The sequence below is a fragment of the Periophthalmus magnuspinnatus genome, chromosome 8 (assembly GCF_009829125.3).
Source record: "Periophthalmus magnuspinnatus isolate fPerMag1 chromosome 8, fPerMag1.2.pri, whole genome shotgun sequence".
Classification (NCBI taxonomy): domain Eukaryota; kingdom Metazoa; phylum Chordata; class Actinopteri; order Gobiiformes; family Gobiidae; genus Periophthalmus; species Periophthalmus magnuspinnatus.
The window spans coordinates 23,499,636-23,519,222 of record NC_047133.1 but is presented as its reverse complement, the minus strand read 5'-3'; the positions used below and the strand labels follow the sequence as shown (position 1 = coordinate 23,519,222).

General features: G+C 38.6%; 1 protein-coding gene and 1 pseudogene across 1 annotated transcript; one reads left to right on the top strand and one right to left on the bottom strand.

Annotated features, from left to right (window-relative positions):
* On the top strand, positions 1-5,442 carry xab2 (XPA binding protein 2). Its single transcript, XM_033970533.2, has 19 exons — positions 1-240; positions 543-691; positions 765-888; positions 996-1,193; positions 1,286-1,420; positions 1,505-1,669; positions 1,760-1,904; positions 2,106-2,257; positions 2,333-2,452; positions 2,529-2,660; positions 2,773-2,904; positions 2,986-3,099; positions 3,174-3,336; positions 3,418-3,608; positions 3,696-3,818; positions 3,887-4,058; positions 4,138-4,264; positions 4,673-4,779; positions 4,879-5,442. Exons 1-19 carry the CDS (start codon positions 205-207, stop codon positions 4,938-4,940), a joined length of 2,547 nt encoding a protein of 848 aa, XP_033826424.1. The 5' UTR covers positions 1-204; the 3' UTR covers positions 4,941-5,442.
* A 230-nt stretch (positions 5,443-5,672) lies between these two features.
* Positions 5,673-15,445, bottom strand: LOC117375365 (myosin heavy chain, fast skeletal muscle-like; annotated as a pseudogene).
* Between the last annotated feature and the right edge of the window lie 4,142 nt (positions 15,446-19,587).

Genomic DNA, 19,587 nt, shown 5'->3' with positions numbered 1-19,587 from the left:
ACCTGCACCAGGAATAACAGCCGCCTTCAAACTCTGCAGAAGAAGAAGAAGCTGTTTCCGCCGTGATCTGCATGAGGCGCAAACACACCGTTGGCCAACAACAAATTCTCCGAAATCTACAGCTAAAGTTTTCACGAGGGATTACTCCTGCCTTGTTTTGCTATAATTATTTGGACGGAAAAATCAGTTTCAACGCTTCAAATCATGCCTTCGTTCAACGGCAAAGCTGACGTGACGTTTGTAAGTGCAATTTTCCAAAATATTGTTTATTCTTTTAGCATGCCATGCTAGCTCAACGTTGTGAGGACACTTGTTTTAGTTGATTTCACAAAAATAAATGTTGTTAATGTTATCTCGTGGCGTTTCGCTTAGTGTTGAACAGTTTCTAGATTATTTTGTTATCTGTATATTGCAGTTTTATTCACAATCTCCTCTAATCAACACAGCGTTGAGTTTTAAGAGGTTAAGGTTTTTTGTACATATGCAACCACCATCCATCGCCACGTTATTGTAATGTTGAATCGTTTTGCATCCCATTATAGGAGGATGACGATCTACCATACGAAGAGGAAATAATCAGAAACCCTTACTCTGTAAAGTGCTGGATGCGTTACATCGAGTTCAAGCAAAATGGATCCAAAACAACTCTGAATATGATTTATGAACGTGCTCTGAAAGAGCTCCCGGGCAGGTAAACGTAAATTCAGTGCCAACTTCTTTAATTTATTGCCCGTTTATCTGATTTACTTTAATGTGCTATATAGTTACAAGCTGTGGTACAATTATCTAAAGGAGAGACGTAAACAGGCCAAAGGGAAGTGTGTAACGGAGCCAGTCTATGAAGAAGTCAACAACTGTCATGAAAGAGCCCTCGTGTTCATGCACAAGGTAATTTTATGTGCTTTGTTTAAATTTTTATATATAAATATATGATATAATTTAAATTGTTGCCAAAAATTATAAGTGTAGCCTGTTCAATTTGTATTTTCACACAGATGCCAAGAATTTGGCTTGACTACTGCCAGTTCCTTGTTTCCCAATGTAAAATCACAAGAAGTAGGAGGACATTCGATCGTGCCCTAAGAGCTTTGCCAGTTACTCAGCACCCAAGAATTTGGCCTTTGTATCTGCGATTTGTCCGTAATCTACCCCTCCCAGAAACAGCAATTCGAGTCTACCGGAGATACCTAAAGGTAAATCATTGTAAAATATCTTGCAACATTGCTCTCAGGTAAATTTGTTGACTATAGCAGATTGTTTTCAAACTAATCTTGTTGTCCATCAGCTATCTCCAGAGAACGCAGAGGAATACATAGATTATTTGCGCTCTGTTGGCCGCTTAGATGAAGCTGCTTTGCGACTTGCTGCGATTGTCAATGATGAATGCTTTGTATCCAAGGAGGGCAAGTCAAACTATCAAGTATGCTGTACTCTTAATGCACGGGGTTTCTTTACAGTTCTTTTGTTAATCTTCTGCTTATCTGTAATGTTTTTATTATTTCAGCTGTGGCATGAACTCTGTGACCTGATCTCCCAGAACCCCGATAAAGTCACATCTTTGAATGTTGGAGCAATTATACGAGGGGGACTTACGCGCTTCACTGACCAACTAGGAAAACTTTGGTGCTCCTTGGCAGATTATTATATTAGGAGTGGACACTTTGAAAAGGTTTGTTTATTTCTGAATACAGTGGCTTTTTTGGTTCACAAACAAATCAGATTTGATAATTAATTTAGGTTTTATTCTTTTGTCTTACAGGCTCGTGATGTATATGAGGAGGCCATTCTTACAGTGGTAACAGTTAGAGATTTCACACAAGTATTTGACAGTTATGCTCAGTTTGAAGAGAGTATGATTGCAGCCAAGATGGAAACCACAGCTGAAATGGGACAGGATGAAGAGGGTGAGATGAACACACATTTATGAGTAATTTGTATTAAAAGGCATACATCATTGGTTATAAGTATTAAGTACATAATAATGCTTACCACTTAAGGAGCAATTAATGTAATTTCTCAAGTAAAGTATTATCATAAACTTTGATCATTTTGGTCTGTGTGCATAGCATAATATACAAAGATTTTTATTTGTTTTTTTTCTCCAGATGATGTTGATTTAGAGCTTAGATTAGCTCGTTTTGAACAGCTTATTGCACGCCGTCCTCTTCTTCTGAACAGTGTTCTACTTCGGCAAAATCCACACAATGTTCATGAGTGGCACAAACGCGTAAAGCTTTGTGAAGGCAATCCACGGCAGGTAACACTGAGATAACATTTGAATTACGTTTTGTATCTTTGTTATTTTAAATATAATATGATAATATACTTGCAGATTATTAACACCTACACTGAGGCTGTGCAGACAGTTGACCCAATAAAAGCCACTGGAAAGCCTCATTCCCTTTGGGTTTCCTTTGCAAAGTTCTATGAAGAAAATGAGCAATTGGATGATGTAAGAGATTTTTGTTTTTGTTTTACATTGACATAGACATTAATTAGACTGGCATTGATGACTTTATGTTACTCAGGCTAGAACAATCTTTGAAAAAGCTACTAAAGTGAACTACAAACAAGTGGATGACCTGGCAGCAGTATGGTGTGAATATGGAGAAATGGAACTGCGTCATGAAAACTATGAACAGGCCCTGCGTATACTGAGGGTTAGATAAAACTTTGTGATTGTCATATTGAGCATATCATTTTTTATTTTTTTACTGATGATCACAGGTCTATTACAAAAATGTAACATATTTGAACGTTTCTCACATTTAGAAAGCAACAGCAATTCCATCCAAGAAAGCAGAATACTTTGATGCCTCTGAGCCTGTCCAAAACAGAGTCTATAAGTCCTTGAAAGTGTGGTCTATGCTGGCTGACCTCGAAGAGAGCCTGGGAACATTTCAGGTTTGATTAATTTAAACATGCATGTAAAGTAGTTTATTTCAACTGATTTGTCTTGTTTCCTGGTCTCCCTTTTTTCTTTAGTCCACAAAAGCTGTATATGATCGCATCATTGACCTTCGCATTGCAACACCACAGATCATCATCAATTATGCCATGTTTCTTGAAGAGCACAACTACTTTGAAGAAAGCTTTAAAGTAATGCATATTATGTTAAGAGGTTTTACAACTGGTGTGCCTTTATCTAATTTTTGTTTTGTTTGTTTTTTTAGGCATATGAGCGTGGCATTGCCTTGTTTAAATGGCCAAATGTTTATGACATTTGGAACACCTACCTTACTAAGTTTATTGACCGATATGGCGGGAAGAAGCTGGAGAGAGCAAGAGACTTATTTGAACAAGCCCTTGATGGCTGCCCAGCAAAGTTTGCAAAAAGTGTGTTTTGTTTAGATTTTTTAAATATCGTTTTCTTTTTTCATCATCTATTTTGATTTTGTGTGTGTGTTTAACTTACAGCCATTTACCTACTTTATGCCAAATTGGAGGAGGAATATGGGCTGGCTCGCCATGCCATGGCTGTTTATGAAAGAGCTACAGAGGCAGTAGAAATTGAGGAGAGGCACCACATGTTCAATATTTACATTAAGAGAGCAGCTGAAATTTATGGAGTCACCTATACAAGAGCAATCTATCAAAAAGCTATTGAGGTACTGGTACTGTCTGTGTTATTCAAAATGTCTGAAAAATCAGAGTGCTGTACAATTTTTATAATATAATTCGGAAAAATATTGCAGGTTTTGCCTGATGAACATGCAAGAGATACGTGTCTTCGGTTTGCTGATATGGAGAGTAAACTGGGTGAAATTGATCGAGCCAGGGCAATCTACTCCTATTGCTCACAAATTTGTGATCCCAGGGTATGTTGGGACAGATTTTAACATTTTTAGAAAGAGAATTTAAAACCAACTTATTATTGTCCTTTCAGGTGACCGCTAATTTCTGGCAAATGTGGAAGGAGTTTGAAATTCGTCATGGAAATGAGGATACAATTAGAGAAATGTTAAGAATCAAACGCAGTGTCCAGGCCACCTACAATACTCAGGTCAATTTCATGTCCTCTCAGATGCTGAAAGCCACTACAAGCTCTACAGGCACAGGTATTGTGTAGATCATAACAGTATAAAAATTTACATAATTTACAACAGAATGTGCGTATTTAACACTTTTTGTCTATAGTGTCTGATCTTGCTCCGGGTCAAATGGGTATTGATGACATGAAAATGCTGGAACAAAAGGCACAGCAACTAGCAGCAGAGGCTGAGCGGGATAAACCTAAACCTAAAGAAAAGATCCTCTTTGTCAGGTTTGTTTTTTTTCTTTTTGAGAGGAAAAGACAAGTCAATTCATTAACCATGAACAAGCTTAAGTCTTTGTTAATATATCAATATTAAGAATTTATGTGTTATATGTATGGCAGCCACAAATGATGGGTCACTTTTTTTCCACAATACAAATTGAAAAAAGAATCTACACAGCAGTTAGACCTCATGTTTCTTTTAAAATGTCACCACAAATCTACAGCAAACAGCAGTTTTTGAGGTTTATTTTTTATATTGTATGTATTATGCAACTATGCAGTCTCTTAGAATCGCTTACATATCAGAAATCACCACATCTTGCATAGACAACTTTTAAAGCCCTAAGTCTATGAGGCTGCTAGAATTTGGAGTTTATACATAAAAAACTAATTTATATACTTTTTTATATGTAGGAGTGATACTTCACGTAGCGAGCTAGCAGAACTTTCCAAACAAGTCAATCCAGATGAAATTGACATAGATGATGAAGACGACGATGATGATAACCAAGGTCCAGATGGTAAGAAATACCAGCCTTTTCCAATAACACGAGTTAGTTTTGATGAAATGTCATTTATGGTATTGTGACATCTTTTCTGTCCCTCTTCTATCAATACAGAAGTGCAACTTGAACAGAAGAGTGTCCCAACAGCTGTCTTTGGTGGACTTAAAGATGATTAAGCTGAACAACTGATGCAGTACTACCTGTATTTGTATGCATCTGCATTGTTAATAGTTAAAATAGGCTTGTCAACGAGTATTACACTTCAAATCTAAGTTACACATGATAAGCACTGCATAAATGGGATGTTTAAGCAATGAAAAAATGGCTTGTTAAAACCTTTCCAGTCCCTTTTCTTAGGAGTTTATGGGAGGTTAAAATATGCACCAAACATTATCTTCCACAAAAGTAGGTTCGTTTAAGTGAGTTTGCCTAGGAGATAAAAGTAAAAATGTGACCTTTTTAGGGAAGTTTTTGTGTTGCATCCCAATAAAACACAGCAATCTTGTGACTTAACTTCAATTTAATTATATAAACCTGTGTTTCTCATTCTCAATAAATTAACAGCTAGAATGTTTTTTTCTGTAAATCGTCTGTTCACTATCAACATATATTTGATTTGAACATGTTTGTCATATCTGAGGACACAAATGTTAATAAATGGATTCAATGTACTATATAATTATCTATTTATATTTACATTTTGTATTCTATTAGATTATATCTTGTAACCAGTATAACCTTTGCCCCTTGGCTGTGGAGGGCTAATTCATTACTAGGAGGCTATGATCTGAATGTATAGTGGATGCTGCGAAAAAAAAAACAATATTTGAAATGTCATACCAAACACACAAACATACTTCTACTGCTGGTATCACTGCAAATTATGACAAAATAATGTAGATGAATCATTTTTTATTGATTTATCTTGTGTGGCACCTCAAATGGTTCATATTTTATGAATGTGATTTGAGGGAAGAATCACTCTTACTCCGACTCCACCTGTAGGACACAAAATGTTTGTTTACAGATATATAGTGGTATTAATCTAGTGCTTAATAGTAGCTGTTTCTCAAATGCAAGGCGTCACTCACTGCCCAAGTCATGTTCCAAATATGCATGTCCTCTGCAGGCATGAGTCCTCCATTTGGCTAACGTGGTGGCTTTACTAAGGATATAGTGTATCCTGTGCTACTGTGCAATTGAAAATTACCCATAATGCAAAGACAATTAGATCTTAATTGCTTCTGAATCAACTTAAGTTTGAATTAAAAATAATAATAAAACATATCTCACCTATCTACACAACCCTTTGATATATTCTTATAATGCTCCCATTGAAGATTTTGTTCTGTGTGACTGGCTTTGCTGCGCTCTCTGAAGCCTGGTCCATTAGCTGTATACTTTAAAGGAGCTGACTACAGATGCAAGGTACCTTGCATTTGAAAAACAGCCTGTCACAATTAACAAGTTTCAAACAAGGCCTGGTATTAACATACTACCTTTCCAGCATCACGGCTTTTGGCTCTGAGCTTGTTGACCTGGGTTTCAGCAATATCAGCACGCTCCTGTGCCTCCTCAAGTTCATGCTGAACCTTCCTGAGTCTGGACATGTGACTGTTGGCCTGCTCTTCCTGTTAATGCAAGTTGCATTGATTATGAGGTCCATAGAAAATTTATTTTACAATTTCCTTATGTGTGTTTACTTACAGCCTCCTCAGCCTGTCTCTTGTAGGCTTTAACTTTGAGCTGAAGTTTGTCCACGAGATCCTGAAGCCTGTTCACATTTTTCTTGTCCTCTTCAGTCTTTAAGCAAATGTGTGAAGAGGTCAAAGCATGCTCCTATCATTCCAGCTTGATAATAAGTGGTTGTTCATGAGCCATTCATACAGCACATTTCCAGGCGTCATCACAATGTAAATTTACCTAGTGAACTTCAGTAATTACCTGGTAAGTCAGCTCTTTTACTTTCCGCTCATATTTGCGGACTCCCTTCACAGCATCAGCTCCACGTCTCTGCTCACCTTCAACTTCTGCCTCAAGCTCACGCACCTTTTAAAATTATAAATGAATGTTTGACTTTTTTTTAGATCAATTTCAATAAAATAATTGTAGACACAAACCCTGGACTCCAGTTTCTGGAGCTGCTTCTTGCCGCCCTTCATGGCCAAATTCTCAGCCTCATCCAGACGGTGCTGCAGGTCCTTGACAGTGACCTCCAGGTTCTTCTTCATCCTCTCCAGATGAGCACTGGTGTCCTGCTCCTTCTTCAGCTCCTCCGCCATCATGGCAGCCTGAAATGTTGAGCATTGTAAATTTGCTCTGGCATAAACTGATTTTGTCATTTCTGTGTTTAAAACCATGAGCTCACATCAGTGATGGCTTTTTTGGCCTTCTCTTCAGCATTTCTTGCTTCTTGAACGGTATCGTCCACTTCACTCTGAACCTGGACCAGATCAGACTCCAGCTTCTTCTTGGTGTTCAGAAGACTGGTGTTCTGTTTAACAGAGATATATTTGGTTTATATTTTCTGTTTTACATTGTCTATATTGCTGATTTCAAGACCCAAACCTGAGAGTGAAGCAATCCAACACGCTCACTGGCATCCACCAACTCCTGCTCAGCCACTTTGCGTGCTCTCTCTGTCTGCTCCAGAGCAGCTCTCAGCTCCTCAATCTCAGCCAACATCAGACCATTTCTGCGTTCCACCATGGCCACCTGCTCCTTCATATCTTCCTGTCCTCTGACAGCATCATCAAGGTGCAGTTGGGCATCCTGAAAACATTGTATGGTGGTCATTTTGAAGGCAAGCTTCAACTAAATGTGCCTTGTTTTTTACCTTGAGCTGGCCCTGGACATTCCTGAGCTGTTTCTGGGCTTCAGCTGCCTGTCTGTTGGCATGGCTTAGCTGAATCTCCATCTCGTTCAGATCTCCCTCCATCTTCTTCTTGACTCTCAGGGCATCATTCCTGCTCCTGACCTCAGCATCCAGAGTGCTCTGCATGGAGTCAATGATTCTCTGGCTGTTCCTCTTTATCTGCTCCATCTCCTCGTCCTTCTCTGCCAGTTTCCGGTCAACCTCACCTTTGACCTGGTTGAGCTCCAGTTGGACACGGAGAATCTTGGCCTCCTCATGCTCCAGTGTTCCCTAGATATAGTATGTTGATATTGTAGTACATTTACTTCCCATGCAAGATTGGATATTTATTACCTCAGCTTCTTCAAGAGCAGTCTGGATTTCTGCCTTTTCAGTCTCTACTGTCTTTTTGGCCTTCTCCAGCTCATGAATGCTTTTTCCAGTCTCACCAATCTGCTCAGTCAGGTCAGAAATCTCCTCTAGAAGGAAACAAAAACAAAATAACTTGGCTGTAATATTGTGTTCTTTTAACTGTATTTGACAGAATAATTGTAATGGAGTAAGAAAAGCTCACTGGATTTTTATATGTCAATCACTAACTCTTCACTTTACTAGACCGCTGCCATTGATTCATTCTCTCAAGAAAGCTCACTCACAATAAAGGGCTCCCTCTGGGATCTTGCTGAGGCACAAACCACAGAAGCATCATCGTGGGACACAGACATACAGCCTGTTCAGCCCATAAAGTCTAGGCCATAGCATAATGGCCATAAATCTTTGTTTTGTCATATAATGCCAACTAAGCTATAGTATGTTATAGATTACAAAAACTTAAACTTTACTGTGGTTTTCAAACCAAATCACATCAGAATGTAGAGCTGTGAAAGGTGTGTTATTGCACATAATTGATATAAGTAAAAAGGGTTTGTTGGATAATGGTTAAGTACGTACGTTGCAGGTTCTTGTTCTCTCTCTTCATAGTCTCTAATTGATCCAGGGCCTCCTCATAAGAGTTCTTCATCTTAAAGAGTTCAGTGCTCAGAGAGCGAGCCTCCTTCTGGGCACCCTCCAGTTCAGCTTGTCCCTCCTCATACTTCTGCTTCCACTCTGACAGGACCTGGAAATTGTTGCTTTTAGTGACACATTTTGTATCTACATTAGAAATTTACAAATAGGTTTTAGCTTTTTATTACTTTGTCAAAGTTCCTCTGCTTCTTGTCCAGATTGGCAGCCAAAGCATTAGCTCTCTCCACATCAATCATGAGGTCCTCCACCTCACCCTGCAGCCTCTGCTTTGTCTTCTCCAAAGAGGCACACTTGGAGTTCACAGCCTCAATAGATTCCTCAGCCTCCTGCAGACGCTGGGCCAACTTTTTCCTGTGATAAAGGAATTGAGAAACAAAATTAGATACAAAATCTCCAGTCTCTAGAATTCAATCTCCAAAAGAACTGTCCGACTGACTTGGCCTCCTCCAGCTCCTCAGTGCGCTGAATGGCATCAGTCTCGTATTTGGATCTCCACTGAGCTACTTCACTGTTGGCCTTGGACATTCCTCTCTGCAGCTCAGCCTTTGCTTCCTGCTCCTCCTCAAACTGCTCTCTGAGCAGATCACAGTCATGACGGGCAGACTGGACAGCGTGAGCCAGAGCGTTCTTGGCCTGTAAGAATGTATTGTTCATTATGCAATGTAGTGTTCATTAATTTCTATAAATCATAAAAAATAATAATATTGATAATTTTACATACCTTGACTTCTTCCTCAACATGTCTCTTCAGCTCTTCAATCTGCTGAGTGAAAGCCTGCTTGCCTCTGGTCAGCTGAGAAACAAGAGCTTCCTTCTCTTCAATCTGACGAGCAAACTCACCTGTAGTTGCAGCAGGATTTAGTTTTCACACAATGAAGGGTAAAATTGAAAAAGTTTGGGACTGTTACCATTCTCTGTCTGGAGTCTTGCTTTCTGAGCATTAATGTCATTCAGCTGGCGGACATTCTCATCATTTTTGGCCTTGAGCTCACTCAGCTGGTCCTCAAGTGTCCTGCACATTTTCTCCAGGTTGCCCTAACCGTAAAAATGTCAAAAACTCAGTATTTTGTACATTTGTCAACAGATGCCAAGGATGACTCATTTGTTGGTGTTCCTCTGTCACAGTTGTAATTACCTTTGCTTTAGCCACAGACTCCATGTTGCTGGAGAGGTCATCAATCTCCATTTTGTACTCGCTCTTCTCTTTCTCCAGCTTCTGCTTGACACGCTGAAGGTTGTCGATCTGCTCTCCCAGCTCAGCCACACTGTCAGCCTGCTTCTTGCGAAGGGCTGCGGCTGTCGCCTCATGCTGCAGGGTGGACTCCTCAAGATCACGACGCAGCTTCTGGAACTCAGCCTCACGTTTCTTGTTCAGCTCAATCTGAGCAGCTGTGGCTCCACCAGCTTCCTCCAGTCTCTCACTGATCTCCTCAAGCTCCCTGGAGAGGTCAGCTCTCTGCTTCTCCACCTTTGCACGAGCTGCTCTCTCAGCCTCAATCTCCTCCTCCAGCTCCTCAATGCGAGCCTACATTTGATCGTAGGAATAGAAATGTTTGACTTTGAACCATGACATTTGTCAGAAGCAGTCCCAGTAATTACCTGAAGCTCCTTGATCTTCTTCTGAAGCTGAGCACCAAGGGACTGCTCATCCTCAATCTTGCTGAGGAGCTGGCTGATCTCAAAGTCCTTCCTAAAATCACAGTTTCAGAGTTACTTTTTTGTTGTTATACTTTGTTTTACTGTATATTGAATTTTTTTTTTTTTTTTATGTATACTTTTTGATTTTCTCTTCAGATTGCTGCTTATCATTCTCTAGGTCCATGATGGATTCCTGGGCCAGTTTCAGGTCTCCTTCCAGCTTCCTCTTGGCTCTCTCGAGGTCCATGCGGAGCTTCTTCTCTTGTTCCAGAGATCCCTCAAGCTATAAATTGTAATTAGAATATAATGTTATTTTGCTAAGATACTGAAAAGGGAAATGAATGACTATATGACCATACATCATCAACTTGCTGTTCCAGCTTGGTCTTGGCCTTGGTCAGAGTGTTTACTTTATCTTCCTCTGCCTGGAGGTCGTCCAGAGTTTGCTGATGGGACTCTTGGAGGGCTTTCTTTTCTTTGGTCAGCTTGGCAATAGCCTCATCTTGAGATGCCATCTCCTCTGTCAAGTTCTTCACCTGTACATTAATTAAGGGTGGCGTATTATTAACTTAATTCTATCACAATTGTAAAAATGTATCTTCAATTGTTTTGACCTTGTTCTCAGTGGCATGTTTCTCTTTCTCCACTTTAGCCAAGGTGAGCTCCAAGTCATCAATGTCTTTCTTCAGCTCAGAGCATTCATCCTCCAGCTTCCTCTTCTTTGCTGTCAGCTCAGCATTGATTTCCTCCTCATCCTCCAGTCTCTCAGTTGTTTCTTTGAGCTTTGCCTCAAGTTGGATTTTGCTTTTGATGAGTCCCTCACATCGCTCTTCTGCATCAGAGAGGTTTTCACTTTCCTAATAAACATATTTGTAAAATTAAAAAGTGTACATTACATTTTTAATCATGATAATCTTTTTTACTTACAGATGCCACTTGCAGCTGCAGATCATTCTTCTCCTGCAACAGGGAAACCATTTTTTCCTCCAGCTCTTTTTTCTTGGCCAGAGCAGCGGCCAGGTCAGACTGCATCTTCTCATAGTTCTCTTTCATTTGAGCCAATTCTTTCTCAGTCTCAGCACTCTTCAGAAGGGGTTTGATCTTGAAATAAAGATTCATCCATGGCCAGTTTTTCACATTCATGAAGGAGCGGATGTTGTACTGGATGGAGTAAATAGATTCTCTAAATATTGAGAAAATGAGAAAATTTAAAATGACAAAGTTGAAGCTCTTAGTGTAAAATATGTACTGTATGTACCTTCTCTCCATCATCTTGACAAATGTTTTCCTCATCACATATCCTCTGCAGAGAGCCTGAGTCATAGTCACCAGCTCAGCCAGTTTCTCATCTCTCATCTCCTCAAGAGTACCCAGCAGACCAGCTTTGAAGAACACCTGTTTTTGGTTCAATCATCTGTTAACAAGGTTGCCACATATGTTATCGATGAATTTAACTTAAGATTACCTTGGTGTGCCCAAACTTGTACTGAGTGTGATCCACATCAATGGAGCCAAGCAGCTTCTCTGAAGCTTTCTTGTTGTCAATGAACTGTCCCTCAGGGATGACACTCGCATTCAGTACTTTGTATCTACACAGAAGAAAATGTATCTTGAGCTTTACTGCATATTTTTTACTTTTCTGTATAACCATCATCAACTTAAATGTGTTAAGATCCATATTTACAAACCTCTGTTTGAAGTCACCATAGAGGATTCTGCTGGGGAATCCCTTCCTGCAGATTCTGATACCCTCCAGCACACCATTACACCTCAGCTGATGGATGACCAGGAAGTTCTCCATAAGACCTGAAAATGAGTGTTACATTTATTGTTAAAATGAATGGTATCATTCACACTGATATTGATTAGAAATAAGGTAGATGCTTACCTGGGGTCTTAGATTCATTGGGAATCAAGCAACGCACAAAGTGAGGGTGAGTGCTCCTCAAGTTGGTCATCAGCTTGCCCAAATTTTCCTTGAGTATCAAGAGATAATCATTGACAGTTTTTTTTACATGGCTCAATGGATGTACAAACTTCAAAAAATAAATTAAAAAAAACATACTCTGAAAAGAGCAGACACAGTCTGGAAGGAACCACCCTTCTTCTTGCCACCCTTCTTGCCACCACCAGAGGCCTCAGCTTTAAACAAAATATACATTTTTGTGTGTAATCATTTTTCATCATTTTTTATAAATTATCTTACCCTCAGCCCCAGCATGGGCTGCATACAGGAAGCACAGCAGTTTGATAGAAGATTTCTGGTACAGCTGAACAACTGAGTCATTCAGTGGGTCCTTGTTCTTGTCCAGCCAGCCAGTGATATTGTAGTCTACTGTGCCAGCATAGTGGACCAGAGAGAAGTGAGCCTCTGCCTTGCCCTTGCCAGGTTTTGGTTTCTCAAAGGCTTTGGTCTTGCCCAGATGTTGGTCATGCAGCTTGTTCTTGAAGGTTGTGTCAGAGGCCTTGGGGAACATGCACTCCTCTTCAAGGATGGCAAAGATGCCCATGGGCTAAGAAGAATTGAGTCGTTGTTACGAATTTAATATCAAAATGTATGATTGTAGTCTTTCCCTTCAAAAAAACAAACAAAACAAAAACAAAAAACACTGCTTACCTTTTCAATGAGCTCAATGCAGGCAGCCAAGTCCATACCAAAATCGATGAACTCCCATTCAATGCCCTCTTTCTTGTACTCTTCTTGCTCCAGGACAAACATGTGGTGGTTGAAAAACTGTTGCAGTTTCTCATTGGTGAAGTTGATGCAGAGCTGCTCCAAACTGTTAAACTACACATGGAATTACATCTTTAATTTACATCATAGTTGCAGTGCAGTTGATACATATTGGTGTGGATAAGGTAACTAACATCAAAGATCTCAAATCCAGCAATATCCAACACTCCAATGAAGAAGGATCTTGGCTGTTTAGTGTCCAACATCTCATTGATACGAACGACCATCCACAAGAACATTTTCTCATAGACAGACTTGCACAGAGCACTGACAGCATTGTTGACCTTAAGGACAAAATAAATAAAATGTAAATAATTAACTTGGAAGAATGATACATTAAAGTTTTTAGCTTGCTCAGAAGCACACACTTACCTGTGGAACGGTTTGACCTTTAGTCACCATCTCGTTTCCGACTTTGACTCTTGGGTAGCAAAGAGCTTTCAGCATGTCAGCAGAGTTCAGACCCATGAGATAGGCAATTTTGTCAGCCTCTGGTAAAAAGATAAGAAACAAATAATTTGCTATGTTCGTGTCCAGTGGTGACAACAAAAATCATGCGCATGCATTTTCCATGGATTAGTTTGAAACAAAAAAAAAGAAAGAAAAATACGACACCCTCAGTGCCATCAGGCTCTGCCTGCTCCTCGCGCTGCTTCTGCTTGAACTTCATGTTACCATGGTGCATCACAGCACCAGTCAGCTTGTAGATTCCCAATTTCTCCTCAGCGGTGAAGCCCAAGATGTCAATAGCCGTCTGCATGAACATTTAAAATCAATTCTTTAAGGTAAGGTTTTTGTTTTTATCACTACACTGTAAAGCTATTGCTGCTTTAACATACATCAGTTGCAATGAACTCCTCCACATCATTGATGCTCTTGACAGTGATTTCACCCTGGCTTATCATTGGGTAATCATAGGGGTTAGTGGTGATCAGAAGTGCCTCTGTAATTTAGAAAAATAGAAATGCTTGTTTAAATACATTAATTTAGGCATGACAAATGTTAACATTATCTGGCATAACATACCCAGCAGTTCAGGCTTGTGGCCGGTCATGAGCTGGTAGAAGATGTGGTAGCTCCTCTCAGCAGACAGCTGGAAGGTCACACGGGATTTCTCCAGCAGATCTAACAATAAAGAAGATTCTTTTTTTTTTTTTTTTCTTTTTTTTTTTTTTTAAGAAAGTGAATATATTCCCGACCAAAGTGGCCTACTAGATAATAATAATAATAAATAAATAATAAATGGCATTTAACCATGCAGCCTTACATGTTTCAATATCAGCTGAAGCCAGTTTTCCAGAAGTTCCAAAATGGATCCTAATGAATTTACCCTAAAAATGAATCAAATTAAAGTCAATGAGTTAGTGTCGTGTAAATTACATTTTTGTGCTTTTATGTTACTTTACTAAATACTACTCACAAAACGAGAGGAGTTGTCATTCCTCACAGTTTTAGCATTACCATAAGCCTCCAGCAGAGGGTTAGCAGCAATAATCTGATCTTCCAGTGAACCCTAAAGTAATATATATTTAAGTATTAAGTAAATTAAGTCCTGCCAATAGTGATGTATGTAATTGTGACACCATACCTGCATTTTGCCAGGGGTTGGCTCTGCCTTCTTACCACCAAATGCTGCAGCAATTGTTGCAAAGTACTGAATGACACGCTTGGTGTTGACAGTCTTTCCAGCACCGGATTCTCCGCTGGTGTTGGAATCGTATTATCATTTTAGTAAAACTATAATCTGATTTACAGTACAATGTGGATGAAATATAGGCTATATAAACTGACATATACACATTTATATATGGTAAAACAATTTTTATATGTCCATTTGTTGTTTTAACACTGTGTCTATCTTTGGTTCTAATAGTGGAATGGTGAGACCTGAATGGGGTGTGGGATGGTATTACTTTAATAAAAAATGTGGTTTTAAAACTGTACTTACGTAATCAGGACAGACTGGTTCTCACGATCTGAAATGGCAAATAATGCTCAACCACAATATTACAAAAAAAGAGTAAAAAAAACCAAAGCAAAAGCCAGTGCCTCACCAGTGAGCATGAACTGATAGGCGTTATCAGAGATAGAGAAGATGTGGGGTGGGGCCTCAATCCTCTTCTTGCCTCTGTAGGCCCCAACGACTTGAGCATCGTATACAGGAAGCCACTTGTAGGGGTTCACCACGACGCAGAACAACCCAGAGTAGGTCTATTGAATGACAATTAGATTTTTATTAAAAGTTGTACATGGATTTTAAATGGATTTGTGTTTCCATATTTGCTTACGTAGATCATCCATGATGCAAAACGCTCTTTGAGGTTATACAAAACACAAGGCTCATTGAGGTGGGTCATCATGGCCATGTCCTCAATTTTATCAAACTTGGGAGGATTCCTTGGGTGGATGTCATCCTCTTTGACTGTTACAGTCTACAGATAAGTATTTAGTCAACATCATGATGCAATAAAATAATACTGTTTCCATAATTTTTCACTTAACGTGTGATCAATAACAAATAAATAAAAAAAATAAAAACAAACAAAAAACACTTGCCTTTCCACTATCGGTTTCCACTGTGGCTTTCCCCCCTTCTTTCTTGATGAGTTTGCCTTTAAGATACATCTCATCCGGATCAGCCACAAAATAAGCGGTTTTAGCGTCAAATGGAGTATTTTGGGCTTCAATTCTCTCCTTCTCTGGCTTCCGGAGGTAAATGGCCGCCGGGCCATACTGCTCCATCTCCGCGTCCGTGCTCATGATGACGCCTTTCATGTGAAAGGAAAGATGTGTTCATTTTGTTTGATTAATGAAATAAAGTATTATTGTCATAGATTAGGTAAATTTGTGTTGATGTCTTACTTTAGCTCAATCCAACTGTAAAGCAGAATGTATTTTTCACAGGAGGAGCTTGAAGAAAAAGAGAACAATTAAATAGATTAGAACCTTAAAGACATGCTGTAGCCTAAATCAATCAATACTTCTAACTTTTAAAAGATCTTAGGGCCTAGGTTTAGTTAAAAAAGATGAGTTGAAAGTAACTGCACAGAACCTTTGCAAGAGGTAGATGTTAGAGCAGACACTAACCTGTCCGGGTCGCCTGCCAGTTCTCACACATGTGCGCGCTGCTTCTTTTAAAGAGGCTGCAGTGCTTTGTCAGCAGCAGTTAACTACTCGATTTGGTCAAGCATCTTGGACATCCCTGTCATCTTGTAACCCAGCTTAAGCGGTTCCTTTTAGTAGGATTTTTTGTATCAAATGCCAGTGGTATTAGGTGACCATGTGATCACATCCCCATAAAGCAGCCCAATCTCGAAATATACTTTTATATGCATTTTAATATGGATTTGAGATCTTACAATTACACCTAGGTACTCAATTAATATGGATGATTATTACCATTAAAACAGAAATAACAACAAAGACTGCTGTACTTTAGAGCAGTGTGTGTGTGGGTGTTGGAGAAGCAGCTATGTAGCACTGGTATATATGGTTATGTTTATAAATAGTGTGCTGCATCATCTCATATTCCACTAATAAAACTCAATGTAAACCCTTTCCATAAAGTTCAAATGGTATTGCATGTTCCCTACATGGGTTTCCTGGAGGAGATTATCTATATTAAGTGCTACTCAGATATCAAAGATATTTGCCCTTATGTTCTGCACATGCTTGGCTGTATTAAATGCATGCTCTCTTCAATCATACTTTGTTGACCTCTTACATGGGAACATTAAGTCTCTTCAACTAAAAGACTGCATCATATTTGGGTCTGATTTTCAGGATGTCCCAGAACTGAACTTCGTACAGTTCAAATGAGACCATATTATGTGCTTCTAGTAGTACGGTTTAGAGTAGAACTAAACTTCATTCATTTGAACAAAACTGTATTTGCTTAGGCTACATTCTTTCTGTTCGTATGAAATATTTTGTTAAATGACCATCCTTGACAGTTGACTTATTGTTACTGCAGAAAATATTCTGATTCGATTAGATGCACTAGTAGACAGCAGCAAGAAAACAGAAAACACGTTACTAGTGGTGGTGTATTATTGGCAGAAGTACTGTCTAACAGAAGGCTTCAGAGGTGGCATTAGTGGTAGAAGCTGCAATGTATATGCAATACAGAAAGTGTTATTATTATTATTATTATTATTATTATTATTATTATTATTATTATTACTACTACTACTACTGTATATACTTTATTGTTACCGCTGAGTAATACAAAATGTATAATAATGATGTTATTCACTTGGACAACAAATACTAGTGCTCAATTGCTTGTCCTTGTTGGTGAAGCGCTATCGCCCCCAAGTGGACAAATAGGATTCAAGATTGCAATGACTTCAGTGCTATCTGCAATGTACAAGTGTCTGACAACGAATTAAGTGTTATAAGTTGCATAATAAAAAAAAATAGGCCCATAGCCTAATACACGATGTTGAGTGAAAGTGCATCACAGCCTAACTGTGTTTCCACCTCCAACTCCTCTTTGTTACCACACAAAAAGCTTGCTAGTCACAAGGGCACAATTTTGTATTTAATTTTGCCTATATCAAACTGTTAAAGCTAAACTAAGAGGAAACCCACACTGCTGTTGAAATGTGCATTCATAATTCAATTAAATTACAGAAAGGTAATCCTCTTAGAAAGTTAGAGCAAAGGGGCGCAGACAGAGCTTGAGTAACTCTGAGAAACATCATGTGACTTATGCCATTTTGCAGTGTTTTATTGTCCATGAGGAAAATAATGCAAAAAGATACAACATATTAGCTTTGATAATTGTTTAACTTGTGTGTAAGTATATATTGCTTGCTGTCCTTTTTAAAAATGTGTTTAGTTGTCTGCTTAAGTCAGTGTGTCTGTCCTACATAAACTACAACTACATTGTGACCGACATACAGCTGGGACCCTATTTTGGTTGTATGCTATATCTATATCTATCTATCTATCTATCTATCTATCTATCTATCTATCTATCTATCTATCTATCTATCTATCTATCTATCTATCTATCTATCTATCTATCTATCTATCTATCTATCTATCTATCTATATATATATATATATATATATATATATATATATATATATATATATATATATATATATATATATATATATATATATATATATATATATATATATATATATATATATATATATCTCAAATGGCTATGGAACAGGGGTCGAAGAAAGTACTAATGTCGGGTTGTCTGTCTGATCTAAGATAATTATTTATATATAAATCCTATACAGTTTAAATCCACTTTTGGAGTCTAAATAGGTCTGTGACTGTGTCTCAGGTAGTAGGAGTCTGGCAGTTTGAATCCATCTCTAACCACCACTGTTGTGTCCTTGGGCAACACACATAGCAAGGCAAGACAAGTTTATTTGTATAGAACAATTCATACAGAGTAATTCAAAGTGCTTTACAGAATAAAAATACATTAAAATAACATTACAAAGATATGAAAACATAAATAATCATCAAAAATGTGCATTCAAAGAGAATAGTGCAAAATAAAAACCTTGCAGTCATATGCACAGCTAAACAGAACTGTTTTAAGCCTGGATTTAAACATTGTCACATCTTCAGGAAGATTATTCCAGGTTTAAGCTGCATAAAACTGAAACTGATTCTCCATGTTTAGTCCTGACTCTGGGACCAGCAGGAGGCTGGTCCTTGAAGTCCTCAGAGTGTGAGATGGTTCATGTGGCACTAAAATGTCGGAGATGTACTTTGGTGCTAGTCCAGGGAGAGACTTTTACATGAACTGAGCTGCTTTAAAGTCTATTCTCTGGAGGCAGTGCAGAGACCTGAGCACAGGACGCATGTGTGAAGTACTTCCTGGTTCTAGTCAGGACCCGAGCAGCAGTGTTCTGGATGTACTGCAGCTGTCTTACTGCATCCTGATTGATGGTGGTCAGAGAGGCCAGTGGCGCATATTGGCAGCCACGTTTCCATCTGACAGATTCAAGGCAACAGTGCCTATAGAAGAAACATAATGTTGTAATGTTGTTATGTATGTGTGTGTGTGTGTGTGTGTGTGTGTGTGTGTCTATATATATATATATATATATATATATATATATATATATATATATATATATATATATATATATATATATATATATATATATATATATATATATATGTATACACACACACACACACACACACACATACACACTGTATACACAGTAAAATATGGTTTCAAAGTTAGGCATACACTGTACACTGAAGTCTACTGTAGAACAAAGTCAGATACTTGTACTCTAGTACTCTAGTATACTGACTCAAGGCGAAGTGTCCATTTTTGATTTGATGTAATTTGAAGTTTAAACATCTTTCCTTTGATCCACTGACGTTCTAATGAAATAAACAGTTTATTTTTTTGAAGTCAGCAAATTCTCGTGTGTTCAGGAGCATGCAGGTATCAGAGCTGTATTTCTGCAGATGCACCTGTAAGTTCTCGCCTCAACCTGCTCCTCTGTGCATTCATACAGGGAAGGCCCGCCCCCGTGCTCCAGGCGCAAATATGATTGGCCACAGGGATTAGTGAGT

Excerpts from the sequence above, each read along its gene's own strand:
- xab2 (XM_033970533.2), top strand. The coding sequence starts at position 205 with ATGCCTTCGTTCAACGGCAAAGCTGACGTGACGTTT. Across the intron at positions 241-542 it reads GCAAAGCTGACGTGACGTTT|GAGGATGACGATCTACCATA; the intron begins GTAAGTGCAATT and ends ATCCCATTATAG. Across the intron at positions 1,670-1,759 it reads GGAGTGGACACTTTGAAAAG|GCTCGTGATGTATATGAGGA; the intron begins GTTTGTTTATTT and ends TTTGTCTTACAG.